This window comes from Hesperophylax consimilis, chromosome 9 (assembly GCF_061612785.1).
Source record: "Hesperophylax consimilis isolate HC1 chromosome 9, BYU_Hcon_1.0, whole genome shotgun sequence".
NCBI classification, from domain to species: Eukaryota; Metazoa; Arthropoda; class Insecta; order Trichoptera; family Limnephilidae; genus Hesperophylax; species Hesperophylax consimilis.
The window spans coordinates 18,522,362-18,544,622 of NC_142844.1; the positions used below are offsets into that span (position 1 = coordinate 18,522,362).

The window sequence follows — 22,261 nt, forward strand, 5'->3', positions numbered from 1 at the left end:
TCAATGACCCTTTCTTCTATAGCCTTGTTTTGTTTGCTTTATTGTTACTATCTCTCAATCAATGCTAATGCATAGCTGACCTCCGAGTCTGTTTCACTCATGGTACCTAGATGATTTTCCCTTGAAACGTTTGGCATTTATATGTTTACTAAAGTTAGTTTTCATGGGTCTTTCAAAATTTTGGATCAAAATTTACCATTCAAAATTTAAGAATCCTTCAATTTGGAATTGGCTAGGATGACCTCTTTATCCTCAGCTAGGAATCAAAAGGTCGCAGGTTTGAATCACTGCGTGAGCTATTTAAATTTAAAATTAAAACAAAATTTTACATTAGCTCCACAAAGGAGGCCCTTAGGAAAAAAATGCGTCAGGCCTGTGTCATCTTTGGGGATGCTGTGTGACTGGTCTTTTTAGGGAAAGGAAAAAGGGAAAATTCTGGGAAGGAAAAAGGTATGAGGTGTGAGTAGGAATCTGGGAGTCAATGTATCCAGAAGTGACTTGCATCGCAGTGGAAGGGATGAATTCAAACATCAGCCACTTCTATACCCACTGACCCCCATATTCCCACTCACCACTCATACCTTTTTCCTTCCCAGATCTTCCTCTCCTTAAAAAAACCCTCTACACAGTATACTTAATTACGATTTGACTTATTTACTATTTACTTACGATTTGATTAAAATACATAAAACGTGTTGTCTATTAATTGAAATACTTATTTATTTATTTATATATTTTTTCTAAGTACAGAAATCGTGGAGATATTTCTTGAAACAAGTTATATTATTTGCAAAAATATCTATAACAGTGTGTGTTTTAGCAAGATCATTGTATGATCGAGACATTCTAGACATAGGATTAAAATATCCAGTGTTATTGGCAAAGATTTCGGTCCAAAATATCTTCATATTTCTGGTATATTTGGGCCTGGCGTAAAAATTGATTTGATTGACTAAGTTACTATTTACACGATTATTCACAATTTTGTAAAGCATTAAGAGGTCATTTATATTACGTCTTTTAACTAAACTCTCTAGTTTGAAATATGTAAGTCTTTGTTCATACCCAATTAGTTGAAATGAAATTAAATGTTTACGTACTCACTACAGTCAAATGAAATGTTTACATGCTCTCTACAGTCAAATGAAATATTTACATAAACACTACAGTCAAATGAAATGTTCAACAGCCAATATCTCAGAATTCACTTTTTCCGCATAAGGGCTCAATTGAGGATGCCAGTCACTCTCTAGCTATGAGCATTTTTGACACTTGCGCGGTTTTCATATAATTTTTTTAAGCTATATTGTTTACAGAGTTGACACTCCGCTCCGCACTGTCATCACCAATAATTTCAATAAAACTCAACCTTTGTGTTTATCTCAAAACTCAATTTATGCACATCTGCCCTTTTACTTCTGGTAAGGCGATATCGTGTTGTTCAACAACTAGGAGTGAGAACATCTAGCTAAGAAAACGGCATTAACGGCACGTCATACCCCAAAAGTTGGTCCCCATCACAACAATGTAAATTACTGCAAATTAAATTGAGTACTCAGGCAATTAAAAATATAATTAAATAACGCAGAGCCTGAGAAGCAGTTATTATTATTCTTCTCGGCAGTAGTTAAGTGGAGCAAAATAAATTTCCCAAAGTAAACCATAACACAAGACAGTCTCTGGTCTCTGTCACCGACATTGTTCCATGGATGGTATTATAATACTCATTATAACATATCATAAATAATTCTTCTTCATGTATCTTTTTAGCACTTTTTTATGTGAACACCGCACAAGTGATTCGCTACCTTTGACGACTTAGCAGGGGTGCCCCACAAATCATAGAAACAATTTAACTCTTTTACCTAAAAAACCACCTTAAACGTTGAAATTAAGAAAAAGGTTATGTTATCTTTTTTTTGAGCGCTCTTTACTCTGGGACACCCTGTATTTTTCAATGAATACCATAATATTAGGTAAGTTGGAACCTCTTTTACGCTGCGACTACGTTGGTAGGTACATCCTAAATTAGTGATAATACATTATTTAATCTTATTAATGGCAGATCATCTGAAAAAAACGTCTATTTAAATGAGATAATACTATACTAATTTAATAAACCTACATTCAAAAAAAGGTTTCATCAAAATTTATGACCATCATCCATGCATTCCTTATAAGATTAAATGATTGTCCGGCGTACCTCCAACATACATCTGGTAGGCTGGAGGGAAACTTCTATATTGCAAGATGATGTGATAATCCAATGCTCCCTGGTTTTCTATATTAAATGGTAATAGAGGTAGGATTCGAAAAATTAAAATAAGCTTCTCTTTATAACAAGTTTTTAGTGATAATTTAAAGGATTGCATAATTTTTCACCCAACATCTACCTACTAGGTATGCAGTAGATATTTTGTCATCTTTAGTCGGATAAAAAACCTTCTGAATCATTAGGTAATTGGGAAAACAGTTCCTGAATTTGCATCACCGCACCGTTACGTTACGTTTCGTTAAGTTTTTCACGAGTCAGTTAAAATATGATTTTTAATATTCGTAAAAAAAATTTCAGAGCTTGACCAATCTGAACCGAACCAAAAGCCGAGAAAATCTCAATCATTTTTTGTAACAATCTAATTTTGAAACCTTGGTGGAATTCATTTTGTGTATGATTTTTTAAGGAATCAAATCTAATATGGATTTTAATCCAAAAAGTCATATTATTCTTGGGATAATGATCGAAGATAACACCTTTTTGACTGTTTAAAGACAATTTCCTCAACTTTTAGAATGTCTAATTTTAATGATAAGTCTTTTCTGAATGTAATCCTTACATAATACAGATGCATCGTGCAAAAATAAATTATGAATAGCTATATATTATAATTTTATATAATCATCAAGAACAACAAAAACTCATGAGCTCTGGCGTTGTGATATTGACAAAGCTAGTTTAATGTAAAAATCCAGTTTTATGTAAAATAATATAAACAAATAATATTTATTATGAGAATAATCACAAATTTTACCAAAAGTTTACAAGTTACTCCTCCAAAGATTAACAATGAAAAAATACACCTCTAAAGATGTTCATACTAACTTGGAAGCAATCCATCACGAATCACGATCACAATAATGCTTTCTCTTCACAATAGGCAGGTTTTTTCAAACAATAAAACCACTTTTTAAGTGATTTTGGTAACATCATTTGACTCAATAAAGTGCCACACTTTCCGACCACTTTTCTGTATTCATCATTATTACGATATTGACAACTAATATTTAAAAATATAGTGGTCAAAATACGATACCGATGTCCGGTTTGAGAAGTCAATGTCAGTTAAAAGTACTAGTGATTTTGTAACAAAAATTATTACGATTCATGTACAAAGCAACCGCAGTTAAAAATATTATAGGCCACCGGAATCGTAGTGAAATCGAACATCATCTTTACAATAATTATTTTTATCGTTCTTATGTTGAGAAAATAACTGAAAAAAAACAGATTAAATTGGAAGATTTTCTTTTTCACGAATGTTTTCAGCCATTTTCGGAACGAAATTATTAAAGAAAAAAGTTTATAAAAGTTCTTTCTGTGCGTTTTGTTTAGGTCATTTTGTGTACTTCTTATTACAGTAAACAATTATGTAAAGACAGTGTTTTATGATATTAAAAATAAAAATATAATTACAGAAAATATACCTCTACTTACGTACGTGTAAACGTTAAACAAAAAGTTTTATTATTTTGTGCAATACATGTGAAATTATTTTATGTTATGGAATATTTTTAATGGTAGATTAGAAAGGATTTATTTAAGTACATACGTGAGGTAAACTAAATGTTAAGCGACAAGTCCCGATTTAGTAAAACGTGATATCATCGCGGAACGTATGTATATAGATAGGTAGGTACCTAAAATTGTCTATTATTTTGTTCCTAATTTTTGTTTGTGGTAGATATATTTATTATGTTCAAACATTCAAGTTTTCGCTGGATTTGATTTTTTTAAGTGAAAAAAATAAGGCATTGTGCATGATTTGCGACTATGAAATCTAGGCTGTTATTTATCATCTACAGGAAATAATGTTTAACCGTTTTTCGCGATGATTTCATTTATAATCTGACTTCTTGAAATTTATCAATATTTAAATTCGATCATATATTTTTTAAGGTGAAATCTTTAAATGTGGTGACTCTTCTTCCCGTTTTCCGCAACAATAGTTAGATGAAATCTTTACATGTGGCGAATCTTCTTCCTATTATCCGCAACAATAGTTAGATGAAATCTTTAAATGTGGTGACTCTTCTTCCTGTTTTCCGCAACAATAATTAGATGAAATCTTTAAATGTGGTGAATCTTCTTCCTATTATCCGCAACAATAGTTAGATGAAATCTTTATATGTGGTGACTCTTCTTCCTGTTTTCCGCAACAATAGTCAGATGAAATCATTAAATGTGGTGACTCTTCTTCCTGTTTTCCGCAACAATAGTTAGATGAAATCTTTAAATGTGGTGACTCTTCTTCCTGTATTCCGCAACAATAGTTAGATGAAATCTTTAAATGTGGTGACTCTTCTTCCTGTTTTCCGCAACAATAGTTAGATAAAATCTTTAAATGTGGTGACTCTTCTTCCTGCATTCCGCAACAAAAGTTTTCTGGTAGGATTTTGAAACCTTCTTCGCTTCTTATTCTTCATTTCTTGACTTCACAAAGGGGTAAATAAGTTCCTATCCGTTCATGGATGGATAACCTTATTTTTTTGCCGGCACGTAGTAAGGTCGCCAGTTGATATTATGTACCAAACTATGAAACAACCCAGGTAATAAATGTCAATTTTAAGAAAAATATATCATCAGGTTCACTGAGTCACGTCATGGTCGTTATTCGGGTCATCCGCAAGCTCTTAAAACAGTTCAGTGATTTAATAACTACCTTTAAGAAAATATTGCGAACCCATAATTTTATCGCCCGGTGGGTTCTAAACATAGGCTTAGCTTGCTAGCTAGGAAATGAGGTATCTTGTAAATAGTATGTAAATGTAAATGCCTTCCAATTGCTCGTGCATTATTTTTCATCAAGATTCGCACGTAGCCATTACGCAACAAATAATGTAATTGAATCAAAATAATTATCATTGTTTGAACCAGAAATTTAGACAGATATATTTATTTTCATTTAATTGTGATTTTACAATTATTGAAGAAATAATATAATTGATTAACTATATCATCGCCCGCTCTTTTCTTGCACAGGTTCACTAGATGGCCACAGCCTCAGAAATTTCGTTGTTGCCAGTATATTTCAAAGTGAATATACCTACCCGTGTGAAATTTTGATTTTATTGAAGAAATTGAAAATTAAAATAAACAAGGTTTTTATTTTTGGTAGTAAAACATTTATTGTATTATAATTAAAATATACATAAAGAAATATATCACAAATGATAAATTCATAATAATTTAGCCTCAGCGTCGTCCCGTCTTGCCACGAGTCGGTTTTACCCCTGTGATCGCGCCAAAAGATGTTTCACATCAGTAAAATGTAAACTTCTTTAAAAATAAAACAAAAAACCAACAACAACAATAAAAATAGTAAAATCTTCTAATTAAGTAAAGAAAAACACCCCTTCCCTATACACACATGCATACATTTGTATGGAGGAACATCTAAATAAAAATATAGTTACATTATTATGAAATTAAAATGTTACTATATAGTTACATTATTATGAAATTAAAATGTTACTATATAGTTACATAATATGATTTATTACTTTGTTATCAAAAAATGAGATAATGAGTAAGCATGCATAATGTTAAACTGTTTTTACCCGAAAAAAGAAAACTTTAAAACGTTTGGTGACCGACGTTAAATTTTCGGTTAATTCTATTTTCGTTACCTGTTCATTTTTTTTCCCCGGTGAAAGAAGAAGACGGCAATATATTGCAGCAAGAAAATGCCGTAAATAGTTGCTCGTTTACATTTTTGCGAACATGCGGAATGGATTTACCTGTGTAACCGATTTTTCTGTTTTTTTTTCTTTCTATTTTGACTTTGCATTTAATTTTCAATCTCACTTCGGATCGTTCCACATTCGAAACCCGGGGTGTTCATAAATATTCCAAAACGAAGCCGTTCCAACGCTCGAATCTTCCCATCCGTGGCTGGGTACCGTACCGGAGCATAATAATATAGTATCTACCTATTTGCCAGTGGGTGATGGTATAGTGATAGTGATAGGTACCTACTCGGTCGCACGGTGAACATCCCGCCCCAGCGCCGGTCAATCGCCTCGATTGTTTTCGGCCAGTGGTCATAACAGCGCTTCACTCAACAACGTTATAATATTTTTTATTGTTGTCGTCATGTTGGTACTCTTTCTTTACGTCTTGGTAACCATAGAAGCGCACAACGCAACGCTGCGTCTATGGTCGGTGGAAGAGCGCGCATGAATGGATTGTCGCGGGATTTTCCAAAGATTAAAATTTGGTTTTGATAAATGTGTGTATAAAGTCAGATATCCGGCGAACAAATATTTTCAAAACAAAAACATTGGTCGGAGCTAAAACGTTCATTATATTACCATTTTTCCAATGATTCATGTTTGCACAAACATTAAGTTCAATGTTTGTGGTAAAATAATGCATTTACTATTTCAGTTCAGATGTCATAGAATTACGGATAATTGAGTGGATTAACTAACTAGTACGTACTAGAATTTCCTATAATCCAATTATTAGTACAAGCTTATTATAGATGCCGCGCTTAGTGAATCATGGATTTATTTCAACCGAAACGACCTCAATAACTACACGACTTTTACGTTAAATTACCTACAAGCTAACAAGTAAGGCGCGACAACGACCCGGATTAAGGATTTCAAGAAATCCTGTATTTTTAATTAGTTCTTAAACATTCGTTACCTGATTGCGGTTTACGTAAAATTAATTAATAATAATTTGTATAGCGCTGTTTTTGTGAAAAATCACCTCATTATCATGAAAGATTAAAGATTAGGTACCCGGGTACCTTACCTATTGTCTTTCATTTTTTATTCGGTTGCTGATGGGTATTCAATCGTGTAATTGGATTCTCTTCATGTAATGCCTACAGCGGGTTATCTTCTGTCTTATCATCGACCAAAAATAATCATCGTCTGTCCGAGAGGTGGTCCTTTCTGCTCCAATTCAGTTCTGTGGACCAAAATGGTCATGTTAAATCATTGTTGTTCTTACTTTGCAGAGCATCCCGTTAGTTTCAGTTAGGCATTTATTTACATAATAAATATGTACAAAAGGAATTTGTTAATATCTTCATGGTACATGATCACATATATTAAAATATTTTTTCTTCTTTTGAACCTGATGGTGGAAAGTAATTAAAATTAATTACACTTCGAGTAATTTCGCACAGACTATGCTGTGTAGCTTCAAAATGGCATTAAGTTATAGAACAGTTTTATAGTATTGCATACATTCGAATAATATCCAGCATTCAGTATAAATAGGTACAAGAAGATAGGATTTTAGAGGGAGTTTTTTGCGATCCCTTAAGTTAAAGTACATATTTCACTAACAGCTTAATAATATCTTAACTTTTATGTGGGTACCTACCCAAATCGTTTTACTATAATAGTAGGGAAAATTGGGTTAAATGAATGGCGTGAAAAACTTTTACAATTAAAAAATAATCAACCAATTGTTTTATATTATCGTTCCGTTTTTGATCTCACTGTGTACGATATTCGCGGTGTAGGTTTGTTTTTCAAACAAATCTACGTTTTTATTCCAAGATTGATGAAATTTTTCATACTTGACCTTCAAAACAGGTGGACGGTCACTGTCTATGTGAGATTTAAAAAAAAAACATTCCAACCCCTTAAAGCAGAATGTTAATATTATAATTGATGAAATTTTGCACACTTGACGTTCAAAATTGGTTTTCACAAACCGTGAATACAATTAAAATTTGTGGAAGATTTAAAGTTTAGTTTTCTGATTCTGATCATTGTGATAAAATATGTAATTTTCATTCATAATTAATTCGAAAAACTGCGCATTCCAAAACGGTTCCTACTGGCTCTATTGTCATTATGGCGTAGAAACCGTCACTGGCTGGTGAGACGTCACCAACGTTGCCCGGTATGACGTCAATGCCGCCGAATTAACGAATGAATATGGAAACGTTGTTTTGGCGGCAAATCGAAAGTGGTACATTTTAAATCGTTATTGAAAATTTATTCTTCAACATCAAAATAAAATAATATACCGTCATTATCGCAATTTTTGATAAACTTGTCGAATTCCGCTGCACGTTTAATATGCAAAAAATATATACATAGCATTTAGTTTTAACTAAATTACTACAATAAATAACTATTTATGTCATGGGAGATGGTAAAAGATGCATTGAAGTAAATTTTTTTCTCAATCAAAGTTAAGTTTGAAGGTTAGGAAATATTAAATTATTAAAATAACCCAAACAATCACCATAAAAACATATTTTGCTCATGGTTGCTTAAACCCCTGACTTAAATAGTTGTCTCCATTAGTTATTTAAGTTGAAATCAAGCGTTGTTTTTTTAAAGAGCCTTTGCAGCCGAATTCGACAAGTTTACCCAATTTTTTTCGAAAGTAAAAAAAACAGTGATAATACACTATCTATCTACATATGAAAAAAACCGGGAAACGCCGGGGACGTCAGCTTGTGGAAATTATTTATGTGAGTAGTTTTTTTCAGTAAATCTAACGCTAAACGTAAAACACAAATATATTTCTGTGTTATTTTAAGAAAGTATGAATTTTCTTGCGTTTGTGAAGAATATGCTATGCAAAAGAATTGGAAAACTCGTGAATGAACTCTTTCCTTGTGACATTAATCGGTAATATAATACGATTTCGCAAAATCACTGACCCACATCTATTATCTCGGTCATGCGCATAATCGGTACATGAGAAATGCATTTTTCCATAAACCGCAAAAAGAAATAACTAATCTAACTCCGTGTTTATTGTTTCAGATAACTCCGCTACTACGTCTACACAACTTCAGTGAGTAGTGAGCATCATCAGCACCCGCCAACTTTCATCTCCTTTGTCTTCAACGCAGCCATGACATACGCCAATTACCGAATGACTTATACGTAACTTTCCACATTGTGCTAATGCCGACCATTATAAATATGGGAATTGATATCCAGCAACAAGGGCGCCTCGTCAGCCGAACGCTGCCCCGAGTTAGTCTAGATTCTAGATAGTAAACTGCCAGACAATGCTCGCAAGAAAAGAAATCTGAAGGTGGCACTGTATAATGTGTGATGGAGTCAAACGATGGACCTGTGCGAAAATTCGATGGTTTTTACGACCGATGGCGCGGTCGCTAAAGTGAGATTAAAGATGCGGAAAAAACTTCATTCGGAGACTTTCTTAAGTGATCAAGAGCAACGCGGAATAATGCTCAATCAAACAGAAAATAATTTTAATTTTAGTTTAGCGTTACCTTTTAATGTGCACCACAGACTGTTGGGGTGGGGGAGAGCGTTGTTAAGCTGCAGGGTGTTGGTGGCATGCGTGGTGCTGAGCGTGGTGGCAGGATTAGTGGAAGGAGCTGCAGCTAACAAGCCACCGAGGTTTCTCATTGATGGGCAGACGGAAATTGTTATAAGACTGAAGGAAGGGGCAGAAACGCCGATCGGTGAGTTTTTTTTTGTAACTTTCTTACGCGTTTTTGTAGGGACAGAACTATATTGCATTTATAAAGGTGGGGATTTGAGGTGCTATTTCAGAATTTGCTAATCGATTAATAATTATTAAGAACAATATTAATATGGATCAGCTGATAATTTTGTGGCCTTTAATAATATAAAACCAAAATTACAATTAAGGCGAAGCTTATTGCTAAATCACTATTTTGATTAATCTTTATAACGAATTGGTCTACATTATGAATACCAAAAAGTTTTTTAGATAAATTGATGTTTTTTCTATCGTTTCGTTTGAGTAGAATACAAATAAAAGAATAAATAACTTAATAAAAAATATAAATGTAAACTACTAAAAAAAAAATCCACATAAATGTATGAACGCGTAAAGGAAACAACTTTTTAAAAATGCACTATTATAGCTAAAATTATATCTGTGACAGTTTCCCTTGATTAACTTTTTTGCTTTCTTTTAAAATTATTTACGAAATAAATAAAAACCAGTTTTGTGTTTGAAATCGAACGTTTCTAGACTTCGTTTGTCAAACGATTTTAATGCCTAAATGCAAGATAGTGGTTTGTTTAATGTTCTGATTTTTCATATTTTTCTGTAAATTGTGGGGTTTGGGTTTAAAAAAATGAATATGATTTGTTCTTATGCGGGAAATATTATAATTTATGATTTAACAATATTAGGTTTAAAATCCCATTAATAGTAACATATTTAATTAATTTTCAAAATGCGTCAACAAATAATAATGACATAACCAGGTATAACGTAACTAACAATCACTACATTTTCACTGTCTTAAGACGCGACGAAGGAACGTAATAATGGCTAATGGTTATGCCCTATGCGTTAAATACAAAAAATGTCATTGTTGCCAAGAATCATTCTTCCGACAAGAAGTAATATAAATTGCAATTTCTTCATTATCTTTTCATTCTTTAAAAAATTGAAATACAATGAAAAGTGTACACCTGCTCACAGTGCTACTCGCTACCTACCTCAGTAGTTAATCTCTAATCAGCTAACCATTTAACGTATGGTTGTCAGTTGCTAGTTGCTTCATAACAATGCAAAGACTATCTTTATTTTAATTAATACTATTTTTCAACGAGGAATAATATTATACACTTATATGGATATTAAATTTTCATAAATTCTAGTAGATAAGTACCTACCTATAATCGTTTAAATGCAATAAGTGTATAAGATTTTATAAATGAAAATTTATTAATCATTTTCCCGCCTGACATTCTAAGGAGTATATAATAATAATATGTGGATAATTTATATAGAGCCGTTTTCGGGAAAAATCACCTCAAGCGCGCTGTACAAATATATTTATTAAATTATTAATACTAGAACTACTGACTTAAAACTAGTGACTTACATATAAGACTTATATCAAGTGACTTACGACTAAGGCCTATAACTACTAGCTGACATATAGGTATATTTACATATGTAGAAACATTCAACTAACACTAAAATTAACACTCTAATTTTTACTAGCGCCAAAAGAAGGAGGAAGTTCTATAATATTAGGGTGTGTTTTTAAAATGAATTTTAGAACACGGGTGCAAAATGCGCCCAACTTACCAACCTTAGCTGGATATATACGCATTCTTATCTTAAATAAATGAAGTGAATGAATGAAATTAATCGTCGATCTTCACCGCATTTAGATGATTCATCTGCCAACAATTAAACCGATTAACGTATTCTGTTCCCACTGATATTACCCATTATCTATTGGTAGGCAAGTCAATAGCATTTCATAAGTAGTTGAACGGAATCGCTAGAGAATTTATGTATGTGCATCAACAATTACGGTATAACAAAAAGTAAAAAAAAAACAATATTTGGATAGAATGGCGCATTTATGGAAATGAGTGTCTGAAAAGTGAGTTTTTAGTTTGGATCTAAATTCTGGTGGGCTAGTTATACATCTCAATTCCATAGGAAGTTATTCCAAGCCATAGGGCCGGATACTATGAATGCACGATCGCCAAACTTAGTGTTCGGATTTCGCTTAGGCTCTTTAAACCTTCCAATTGCAGATGATGTCGCTGATCTAAGAGTTGACTGCCTTAGACCAGTATTTTCTGGAATGCAGAGCTCAGAAATATAGTGTGGCCCTTGATGAATGCATCGCATTGTTATAGTGATTTGTTGCACTACCTGCTTCTTTAGCCAACGTTTCGGACAGAATTGCAGTGTCCATCATCAGAGCAGATGTGTAATCTGATTGATGCTGTATTTCTAAGGAAGTAGCGCAACACGGCATAATACCCCCAAAAAAAAATCACAATTTTTTTACAATTGGCCGTGAAAATCTCAAATCATACACCACATCGCATTATGATGCTTTGAAAAAAAAAACGATTTGAATATTTAGACTACTTTTTGTAAATGATTAATTTGAAAGTAACGTTCTACTCTTAATTCCACCAAAAATTGTCACAGTATTTTCACAGTGTTTGAAAATGAATTTATATTTTAAAACCATAGACTAAATTAGACTAGACACGGCATATTCATTTAAAAATAACCCCAACACAATTTTGGTTTGGTTCACATGCACATTTATGGAAAGGCCCACGCATTGCGAAATGGGCACTGTGCATTGCGTTTTACCTTTTGTTGGTCTATTTTGCTTCTCAGCTATGCTGGGCAAGTTCATTTTTTCAATCACAAAAATAACCGAGTTCCAAATATTAAAATTTGAATTATGTCCATGTACGGGACGGCACTGTAGTCGCCGGCCGCACAGACGATATAGCGGGAGTGGCCGGCTGGCCGCTTCGACGCCTTGGAAGGGAAGGTCGGGAAAAAGTAGGGAGAATGTTGAAAAAATGGAAAAAATGGGGAAAAATATGGGGAAAAGGAAAAATGGGGAAAAATGTGGTTAAAAATTAGGATAGGGAAAATTGGGGGAAAATGTGGGAAAAGTGGGGAAAAATATAGGGAAAAGGGAGAAATGGGGAAAATGTGGGAGAAAGGTATAAGGCAGGGGGAAGGAAGGTAGGGGGGAACCTGCGCCCTGACTAGGGACGCTTCGACTATTGTGAAAATGTTTTCTTCTTGATGAGCACCAGGGAGCCGGGTGAAAGAAGAAGGCCAGGTTGCAGTGAAGGTCCAGGGCAGGAGAGGCTTTGAAGAAGGCAGTCAGGGGCAGTCCAGGAGAGATGTTGATGGTCCGATCGTTGCTGGCTCTCTCCCGAATTGCACAAGTTGTCCGCTTTTTAAAGGACCAACGGGCCTAGCTCTCCCTTTGTTAGCGACAAATTCCGAGAATTATTTTTGGGTTCCCGGAATTTGTCACAGGAGAGAGCGCCGTTGTTGCGTAACTTGGAAGGGAACGATTTTGACTAGGTCCCTGACTGTTCTTCAACCCACTTTGCCCGGGTCATTTTTATTTAAATACATTTTTGTGAGTTTGCACAAATTACATATTAAAAGGGGGAATTGACATCCAAAAGGCAGTTTTGCACAATATTCAATTTTGTGCAAACGGCAAGTTTTGTAAAGGAAACTGCGTTTGCACAATTTCAAACCTTGTGCAAATTTACATTATTAAAGGGAGTTGGTATTAAAGGGGAAGATTTGCACAATATTCAATTTTGTGCAAACGGCAAGTTTTGTAAAGGAAACCGCGTCTGCACAATTTCAAATTTCATGCAAATCTTCCATGTTTTGTACAGATTTAATATAAGAAGGTATTTGGGGGGTCAAGCCTTTGTTTTTTGTCTATAATGATGACTGCTTGACCCCGTGGTTTTATTTATTGATCAGTTTTGCATATGAGATTTACAGTTTTTTATACAAGTGCAGATAAGATTACAGGTTTTTATAGAGAGAATTTTGTTGCATAAATTCGAAGGTGCGCAGAGGTGAGTTTGTAAAGGAACTGCCTCTGCGTAAATTCAGATTTATGCAAATTAATATAAAGTCGGTGTACACGTCCGGTACAGTCCATATTACAACACCTCTGACGAAAAATTCTCCGTGGTTTCGCTTACGAGTTTTAACGCTTGTACAAGGAGTTTAAACAGAGTTGGGTTGTTAAGTTCATCTCCATATTTATGACGTACGCTACGTGGCGTTATTTTTAAAATGAATTTAACTAGACCGGGCTAATCTAGTATAATACATCAATGTTTAAAACTGTTGAACTTTCAACATCTTGAACTTTCCAACTGTGGCAGACTTAATGTTTTCCGGCAGCGCATTAAAGTATTTCATCCCCTTATATATTATTCTGAGTATTTGCCTTGTCCTTTTTTGGTAGCCTGATTTCATTGCACGTCCTTGTTGTATGTTTGTGCATGTCCTTGTTGTATACAATTTTATTTGAAAAATATTTGGGTAGCAGGTTGTTTACTAATTTGTGTACAAATATCATCGTGTTCAAGGTCAACATCTGTTTCACCGTTAGCCAATTTAGTTCCTTATCAAATGGATTTCTAAGTCACTCTTAAATTTTACTTATATCAAAACCTTCAATCTTAATTTTGAAACCATCCCGGACACGCAGTTTAGCTTTGAAATATGATAATATTTTAACCAGTTGGTCAATGACAGATTTTGATCTAATTTACATTCTTGAATAGAAAAGATAGAAATTAATCTGAAACCGCAGAGAGTAACATCGACTGCTTCTGACAGCTGCGACAAACCACAACTCGATTTGAACATTATTATTTTTTTAACAATTTAATTGGCACATGACTGTGATTAATAAAAATGAAATCATTTTACAAGAAACATAATTTATGTAGTGAGAGGTGATATTTATTGATATCACCATCAATCATTGCTAACAAGACGATCATAAGACCTCAAAGATAATCAAATCTTTTTTGTGGGTAACATCAACAACTTTCGTTATATTATTTTCTATACCTAATTACAAAACTTAATCTAAATAGCAGGATTCTATTATTTCTCAACAGACCCAATGGTTGTAAGTATAACATCATCGGTACATGTCGTGACAGGTCATTTGCATAGACGTTCAAATTGGTCATTCGTCTACAAAGCTGTTTCTTCGCGTATCTTCACGCACCAAAAAGCTTTCTACATTTGTTTGAGGAAGGTATATTTATCAATCTTTATGAAAATAAATTCTCCATAACGTGTGCGTCAATTTTTAAACATGAAAACAAAGTTGGTTGTAAGAAATTGCTTCCTGCACGGAGTAAAGTGAGTATTGCTGATTTATTAAAATCCTGTTAAAAACGAGATGGCATGCCATTGTCTAATAAACTTTTAGCACAGTCATGATATATCGTTCACGCACCTGCGTTTGTCCCGATAGTACACAATGATGAAATGTGAAAATATTTTAATTTTTATGAACGCATGTTTTGACATAGCCATAACACATTCGTGTTTTACTAATAGTTTACTAGGAAATCTGTCAAATTCATTTGTTAAAGGCCTGCTGTCCGGTTTTTAAAATTTATAAGAGATTCTAAATTAATTAGTAATATTATATGTCAGTACATGTTTTTCGAGTGACAATAAGCCCACCTTTATACTATAATTAAGTATTATATTAAAATACAAATAACTTTGTTTATATCACTTTAATATATATAACCTCTACACGTTTCATGAACAATGTTCACCTCATCAGGAGCAAGTATATACCTCCTGATGAGGTGAACATTGTTCATGAAACATGTAGAGGTTAAATATATTAAAGTGATAACCTCTACATGTTTCATGAACAATGTTCACCTCATCAGGAGCAAGTATATACCTCCTGATGAGGTGAACATTGTTCATGAAACATGTAGAGGTTAAATGTATTAAAGTGATAACCTCTACATGTTTCATGAACAATGTTCACCTCATCAGGAGCAAGTATATACCTCCTGATGAGGTGAACATTGTTCATGAAACATGTAGAGGTTAAATATATTAAAGTGATGTAAACAAAGTTATTTGTGTTTTAATATAATAAATAATGACAACACAAAGTGAAAAGCTTTCAGAAGAAATTTTCTTCGGAAAATATATCGTCCATATATCGTCTCATACATAATCGTCTGTTGACGTGACCCGACTCAAGTATTTGATTCACATTTCGTGCATGTATTATTTATGATTAATTAATTATGAGTATCGTCGTCTTACTTATTAGATTCTTATGCACCGGTTTTATAAGTCACATGTTTCACTCTTCCGACTTTACGATTATAAGAGTAATGGTTAGTACATAAAGTACAAAAAAGTTAATTATTAAAATAAACTTTTTTGAAAGAATAAAAACTTTGTAAATTTCTACCAACAGTGGCAACCTACGTCCCACTCTAAAATCACTCGAGTGGTTAAAAGAGTAAAGTAGTTAGAAGAGTTAGTTAGAAGAGTATGTATGTATTTTATTTTATCTTTGAGGACGATCTCTAAATAATATGAGATATAAACCCAGAGATCTAGATCATTCAATTAAAGTAATTGGAAGACCCAAATCTCTGAAACCGCAAAACTCCATTGGTCCATTCCACTTCTCTAAATCAATTTCGTCGTAATGTTCATTCTTCTTTTGGACGTGAAACTAATTTAGTGTGAACAAATAATGGCTCCTATCTGTGTGGCATCAGAAGTGTCAATTATCGACTAGTACTAAGCAACTTGGCCGATCTAATTGAATTGGCTTTTGGGTCATGCATTGACTTGTTGCCACCAATATTGTATAGCTATACCATTGAAGAGGGACGGACCTACAACATTATTTGCACCTTTTTATATGATTAAACCTAACAAAGTGCTAGTCCCTTGCCGGAATCAAAACTTTGTTTTAAGCCCCTGCATACTCGATTTTTACCAATTTATAACATATTTCTTTTTAACTATTTTTGAAGATATTCTATACATTTGTTATGCCGAAACGGTAATTATATGAAATTCCCTCGATAGAAAAAAATCGCAAAGCTCCTAAAATTATTAAAAACACGTCTTGTACTGTTATATACAGGGTTTTCCAATAAGAGGTGTTATTTTGAATAGCCCGCTATTTCGGTAGATGTTACTTTTGAAGCTGCCATTTTTTGACATTTGACAAGTAGAAACTACGTCATTGATAAAAATAGAACGATACACGCTTCAACAACGTATTGAAATTATTAAAATTCACTTGAGTGAATCAAATGCAAATCATCTTGATTGATGATGCCCATTTCCACCTCGGTGGCTTCGTCAACAAGCAAAATTGTCGCATCTGGGGCTCGGAAAACCCATTGATAGTTATTGTTGAAAAGCCTCTCTATCTTTATTAACGTGTGACTGTTTGGTGAGGTTTATGGTCCGGCGGAATCATTGGACATTACTTTTTCGAAAATGAGGCTGGAGCAACAGTTACGGTGAATGGATCGCTATCGAGAGATGATTAATGATTTTTTATGGCGGGAATTGGATGATATTGATCTGGACAACGTTCACTTTCAACAAGATGGCGCTACGTGCCACAAAAGCAACGAAACCATTGATCTTTTACGATTGAATATCAAAATAACACCTCTTATTGGAAAACCCTGTATATGCATATGCGGTTTAAAACTGTGTTTTGAAAATACATAATAATAAGAATTGGATAATTTGGGAAAATTTACCTCGGTAATATTGCAGTCTTTACGTACACGTGCATAAGAATCGACCAGAATAAATTATTTGACATGTGTATTGTGTATTTGAGTGTTCTAAAACGCTAGTGCGCTGGTAGATCCGGCGCTGGCTGTTACTGGGTGCAGTCACCAGTCTCATATCTCCACCAACAGGTGATGATTCTAGGGACTAGGTTAATGATCAGGGTAATGTTCCTGCGGTTGCATTAAAAAAATTAAATGATTGATATATAATTGCGCCTGATCGTTGCACCTGATGAATAAATCTGATTAAAAGCGTGTTCGTTATAGAAGAAATTTAATAAAAAAAAAAGTGGGTGTGTCAAGCCTACGCAAGACAGAAGTGAAACTTCTAGTATTCCTCTCTCTCTATTTTCAAATTTAATTTATTCCTCTCTCTCTATTTTCAAATTAACCGTATGAACCACAATCAATTACGTATTTCACTCGTATTACACTCACGACGCAGTATACTAACCAAGCAGCTGATGCTTGGCGTGGCGCAGTTCGCTGGTGTCTGAGAGAGAGGAAAGAAGAGAAGAGAGAGAACGTTCGTGAGCGGCTCCCCCACCTCAACAAGCGCATATGGTGAGAGAGGGACAGTGAACGGTGAGCGGTGGTGGGGGTACCCGCATTTTCGTGTCGATCCTGACTCGGTTTTACTCCGTCCCCGAATCCATTACGCGCCTAAAGAAGTTTCACTTCAAAAAAATATATATATTTTTGCTTTATTGAAAAATGCACTTTATTTTAATATTATAAAATATTTGTAAGCTAGTCTGTCTCGGCACAGAATTTCTAGTGAGACAGGCAAAGCCAAAAAAAATATATAAACCTTTTTATATAGATGCACATAATAAATAAAAATATCACCTGAAATAATCAAAACACAAATTAAATAAAACAGTATCTCAGAAAATTGACCAAAAATAATTTCCGGTACCGGGAATCGAACCCGAGCCTCCTGGGTGAGAGCCAGGTATCCACTATGAGAGCCAGCTAGCCACTAGACCATACTGGACTTGCGAAATTGTGCGAAAATACGTTATTTAACTTGTTTAATAATTACAACGAATTTTGTACACCATTTTTCTGAACGGTGAGCGGTGGTGGGGGTATATGAATATAATATGAAATAAAAATTTATTTCATACTACTGGAGCTAAAATACAATATCAAAAATATCCTTCCTTTGAAAAATAATGATTCTCCATAAAAAAGGAGTGCACTGCCCGGGAATCGAACCCGGGTCGCAAGAATGGGAATCTTGCATGATGTGCTTCCGCATTCCTAAAATAATTGTGAAATTATAAATACATCCCGGCTGCCAAAAGTCCATATTGAAAAATTAACAATTTTATGATTTTTTTCAAGTCACTGCTTGTATTTAATAAAATGAATTCTTAAAAATATCACCTGAAATAATCAAAACACAAATTAAATAAAACAGTATCTCAGAAAATTGACCAAAAATAATTTCCGGTACCGGGAATCGAACCCGAGCCTCCTGGGTGAGAGCCAGGTATCCTAGCCACTAGACCATACTGGACTTGCGAAATTGTGCGAAAATACGTTATTTAACTTGTTTAATAATTACAACGAATTTTGTACACCATTTTTCTGAACGGTGAGCGGTGGTGGGGGTATATGAATATAATATGAAATAAAAATTTATTTCATACTACTGGAGCTAAAATACAATATCAAAAATATCCTTCCTTTGAAAAATAATGATTCTCCATAAAAAAGGAGTGCACTGCCCGGGAATCGAACCCGGGTCGCAAGAATGGGAATCTTGCATGATGTGCTTCCGCATTCCTAAAATAATTGTGAAATTATAAATACATCCCGGCTGCCAAAAGTCCATATTGAAAAATTAACAATTTTATGATTTTTTTCAAGTCACTGCTTGTATTTAATAAAATGAATTCTTAAAAATATCACCTGAAATAATCAAAACACAAATTAAATAAAACAGTATCTCAGAAAATTGACCAAAAATAATTTCCGGTACCGGGAATCGAACCCGAGCCTCCTGGGTGAGAGCCAGGTATCCTAGCCACTAGACCATACTGGACTTGCGAAATTGTGCGAAAATACGTTATTTAACTTGTTTAATAATTACAACGAATTTTGTACACCATTTTTCTGAACGGTGAGCGGTGGTGGGGGTACCCGCTTTTTCGTTTCGATCTTGACTCGGTTTTACTACGTTCCCGAAAATTCATTACGCGGCTAAAGAAGTTTCACTTCAATAACTTGAGCAATATTGTAATAATTAGTAAAGTTTGAAATATATATGAAGTTAGAACCCACGAAAGTGTGAAATTAGAACCTGTTTGTAGGACCCGTTGTTTGAACTTTTAATGCCAATTAAGTTATCGTTAAATTTTGTACTTATTATTTTATCGACTGTAACTGTAGGCACATTCTAATTACCCAGGTAGACAATCTTGTATAGTGACTTTGTAATGATGGATGATGTGTTGATGGAATGATAAATTTATGCATTATTTTTTAGATAATTTGTACGTAGACGGAAAATTAAAAAATATTCCGAATTTCTAAACTATATTACAACCAGTTTTACAAATCTTTTCCCTTGAAAAGTTTATATAATAATATGGCGTCTTGTTTTATTTGGATTCTTCTTAGGTGTAATGGAACGCTGTGAGGTGAAGTACATAGTTGCGTTGAGATTCTGACATTAAAAGTTGTGCAGATTTCACGACGCCAGAGCTCACCGTTCGAGATTTTCGCCGCTTAAGAAAAACATATATCTGCTTTACTGTTATCATAAGTTTAGGCCATCAAATATGTCAATGTTTTTTTTTATTGTTCGACAGATTAATATATCCATTTTTTTACAAGAATTCTTATTTTAACATAACAAAATATACAATTAATTTTAATGTTTTTTTTAATCTAATTGTAACAATGCTTTAGAAATTTCATCAATAACACAATTTCCCGCTATGCTGTGGTGTGCTAGAACATCGTCCGTTCTGCCCTGTGGTATCTTGAACAAGTTGTAAAATATATACATGTATTATATTTTATATTGCATCAAATTGCACCATTTCTCTTCACATGTAGTACTGTGCTAGAATATCACCTGTTCTGCCGTGTGGTATCTTTAACAAGTCAAGTTTTTTTTTTTAATCAAGACAAATATTCCCGGGTTTCGAGTAACGAATAACCTGACAATATTTTAACACCTCCCACTACCACCACAGTGAGCGGAAGGTGTTGCTTGTGTTGTGATAGGGGACGTTGCTGGCTGAGGAATTGAACACACCACGCCTGGGTTGGAACAAACGCGATGCCATCTCATCCATACGAATGCCTACAGCTAAGTTGTTATGAGCTAGCTGCATATACACGATGTAACTGAACTAACCCGAAGGATTTTAACCAGCGATTCCTGAGGAAATTTGATGTTTAAAACAAAGATATCATTTTGCTGTTCGATGACTTTTTGGCAATAAAGAAAAAAAATGTCCATCACACCTCGCCACTAGGTAGTCTCGTTCCACTTGCACGGTAACATACGAGACAGATAGTGTATCACGTGATCCGTTGCGACGTGCAATGTGATCAGTGGCGACGTGTGGTAGAAAAACAAAGGTTAAGGTAAAGTCCCAACACACAGTGGGCTGAAAATCGCCTTTCATAGACATAGAGACTTGAATTTTCAATGGTATTTTTTGGCTAGAAATGGATTCTGCTGATCATTACTATGCTATAAAATAGTACTAACAAATGAGTAGGCTTTGTCTAGTTTACAATATTTTATTTACACTGCATATGTAAAGCATTTAAGCATTAAAATGAATCATCAACATTCAAAAGTGTTATTTCAACTTTGAGGTAGTCTCTATGTCTATGAAAGGCGATTTTCAGCCCACTGTGCAACAGTCCAGAGCCTGTGGAACTTGGCATCTACAATTGGGGCTGAGGCTGAAAAAAGTGGGAATGGGAAGGAGATTGTTAAGAGGAAGGTCAAGAAGTTACCTGGTACCTGTACCTGGGTACCCGGATCTCAGATCTGGGCACCAAACACGACTAAAGCCATTTATTTTATAAATTAAGTTTGTGTGTTAACGAAGATAGATATTAAATTTATATCAGTTTATAATTTAAAAGAAGTTCATAACAAAATATGATAATAATTATTTCAAACAATACATCTCAATTCTCTGCCATGGCGCACCTTATAAATCTGGTTCCAGTGCAGACTGGTCAATTTCCTGTATTGCTGAGAAAGATTGTTTTGTACGACGTGCGTAAAGAATTTAAAGAAGAACTGAACGTCTCATAACATGGTTCGAGCATTTCCTATATGTGCTAGAATGCTCCAAATGTGAACTATAAACCAGTTCACAATATCCTTCCTTTGAGAAAACGATTTGCGTCATGACTCTCTACTTTCAGTGGGCAGTGGGGATTATGTTGTACGATATAACACGATAATTTATCAACGAACGCCGTTATTTACAAATCACTGATGGCAAAAAAACTCAAGAAATATAAGAGCTTTAATAAAAAATGTTAGTTAACTTAGTCAATTCCATTAGGAGTGCCTTCCATGTTCTATACAAATTTGAAAGGAAACAAATGTTCAATTTTCCCAATGGCACAGCGGGTTGTCTCACTTACACTTATATCCCCATCACATTTGAATTTCGTAAACATAGTTTTGTTTTCTAAATTTAAACGACGATTAGGCAAATATTTGGATCACGAAAAACTTCCATTCTATGATTCCATCCAATAATTATTTTTAATGGCATTGTCATTTCATTTATAGGGGTTATTTATTTATTTATTGCATCTCACTATACATAAAATACGTTCGAGCTCACTAGGACTCAGCCTGTATCGAGGTTAACAATTTACATTTGAGTGAAGCAAACAT

The 22,261-nt window shown here is 34.1% G+C and overlaps 1 protein-coding gene across 2 annotated transcripts in view; it reads left to right on the forward strand.

Annotated features, from left to right (window-relative positions):
- The window catches only part of Cad88C (cadherin 88C), an 83,698-nt gene that overhangs the window by 22,327 nt on the left and 39,110 nt on the right, over positions 1-22,261 (forward strand). The window contains exons 1-2 of one of the 2 annotated variants that reach the window (XM_089635694.1): positions 6,479-6,506; positions 9,025-9,698. In XM_089635694.1, coding sequence (XP_089491820.1) covers positions 9,335-9,698 — 364 coding nt within the window. In that variant the 5' untranslated portion in view covers positions 6,479-6,506; positions 9,025-9,334. Of the gene's footprint in view, positions 1-6,478; positions 6,507-9,024; positions 9,699-22,261 lie in introns of those variants that run through there. The other variant, XM_089635693.1, reaches the window with a different exon arrangement.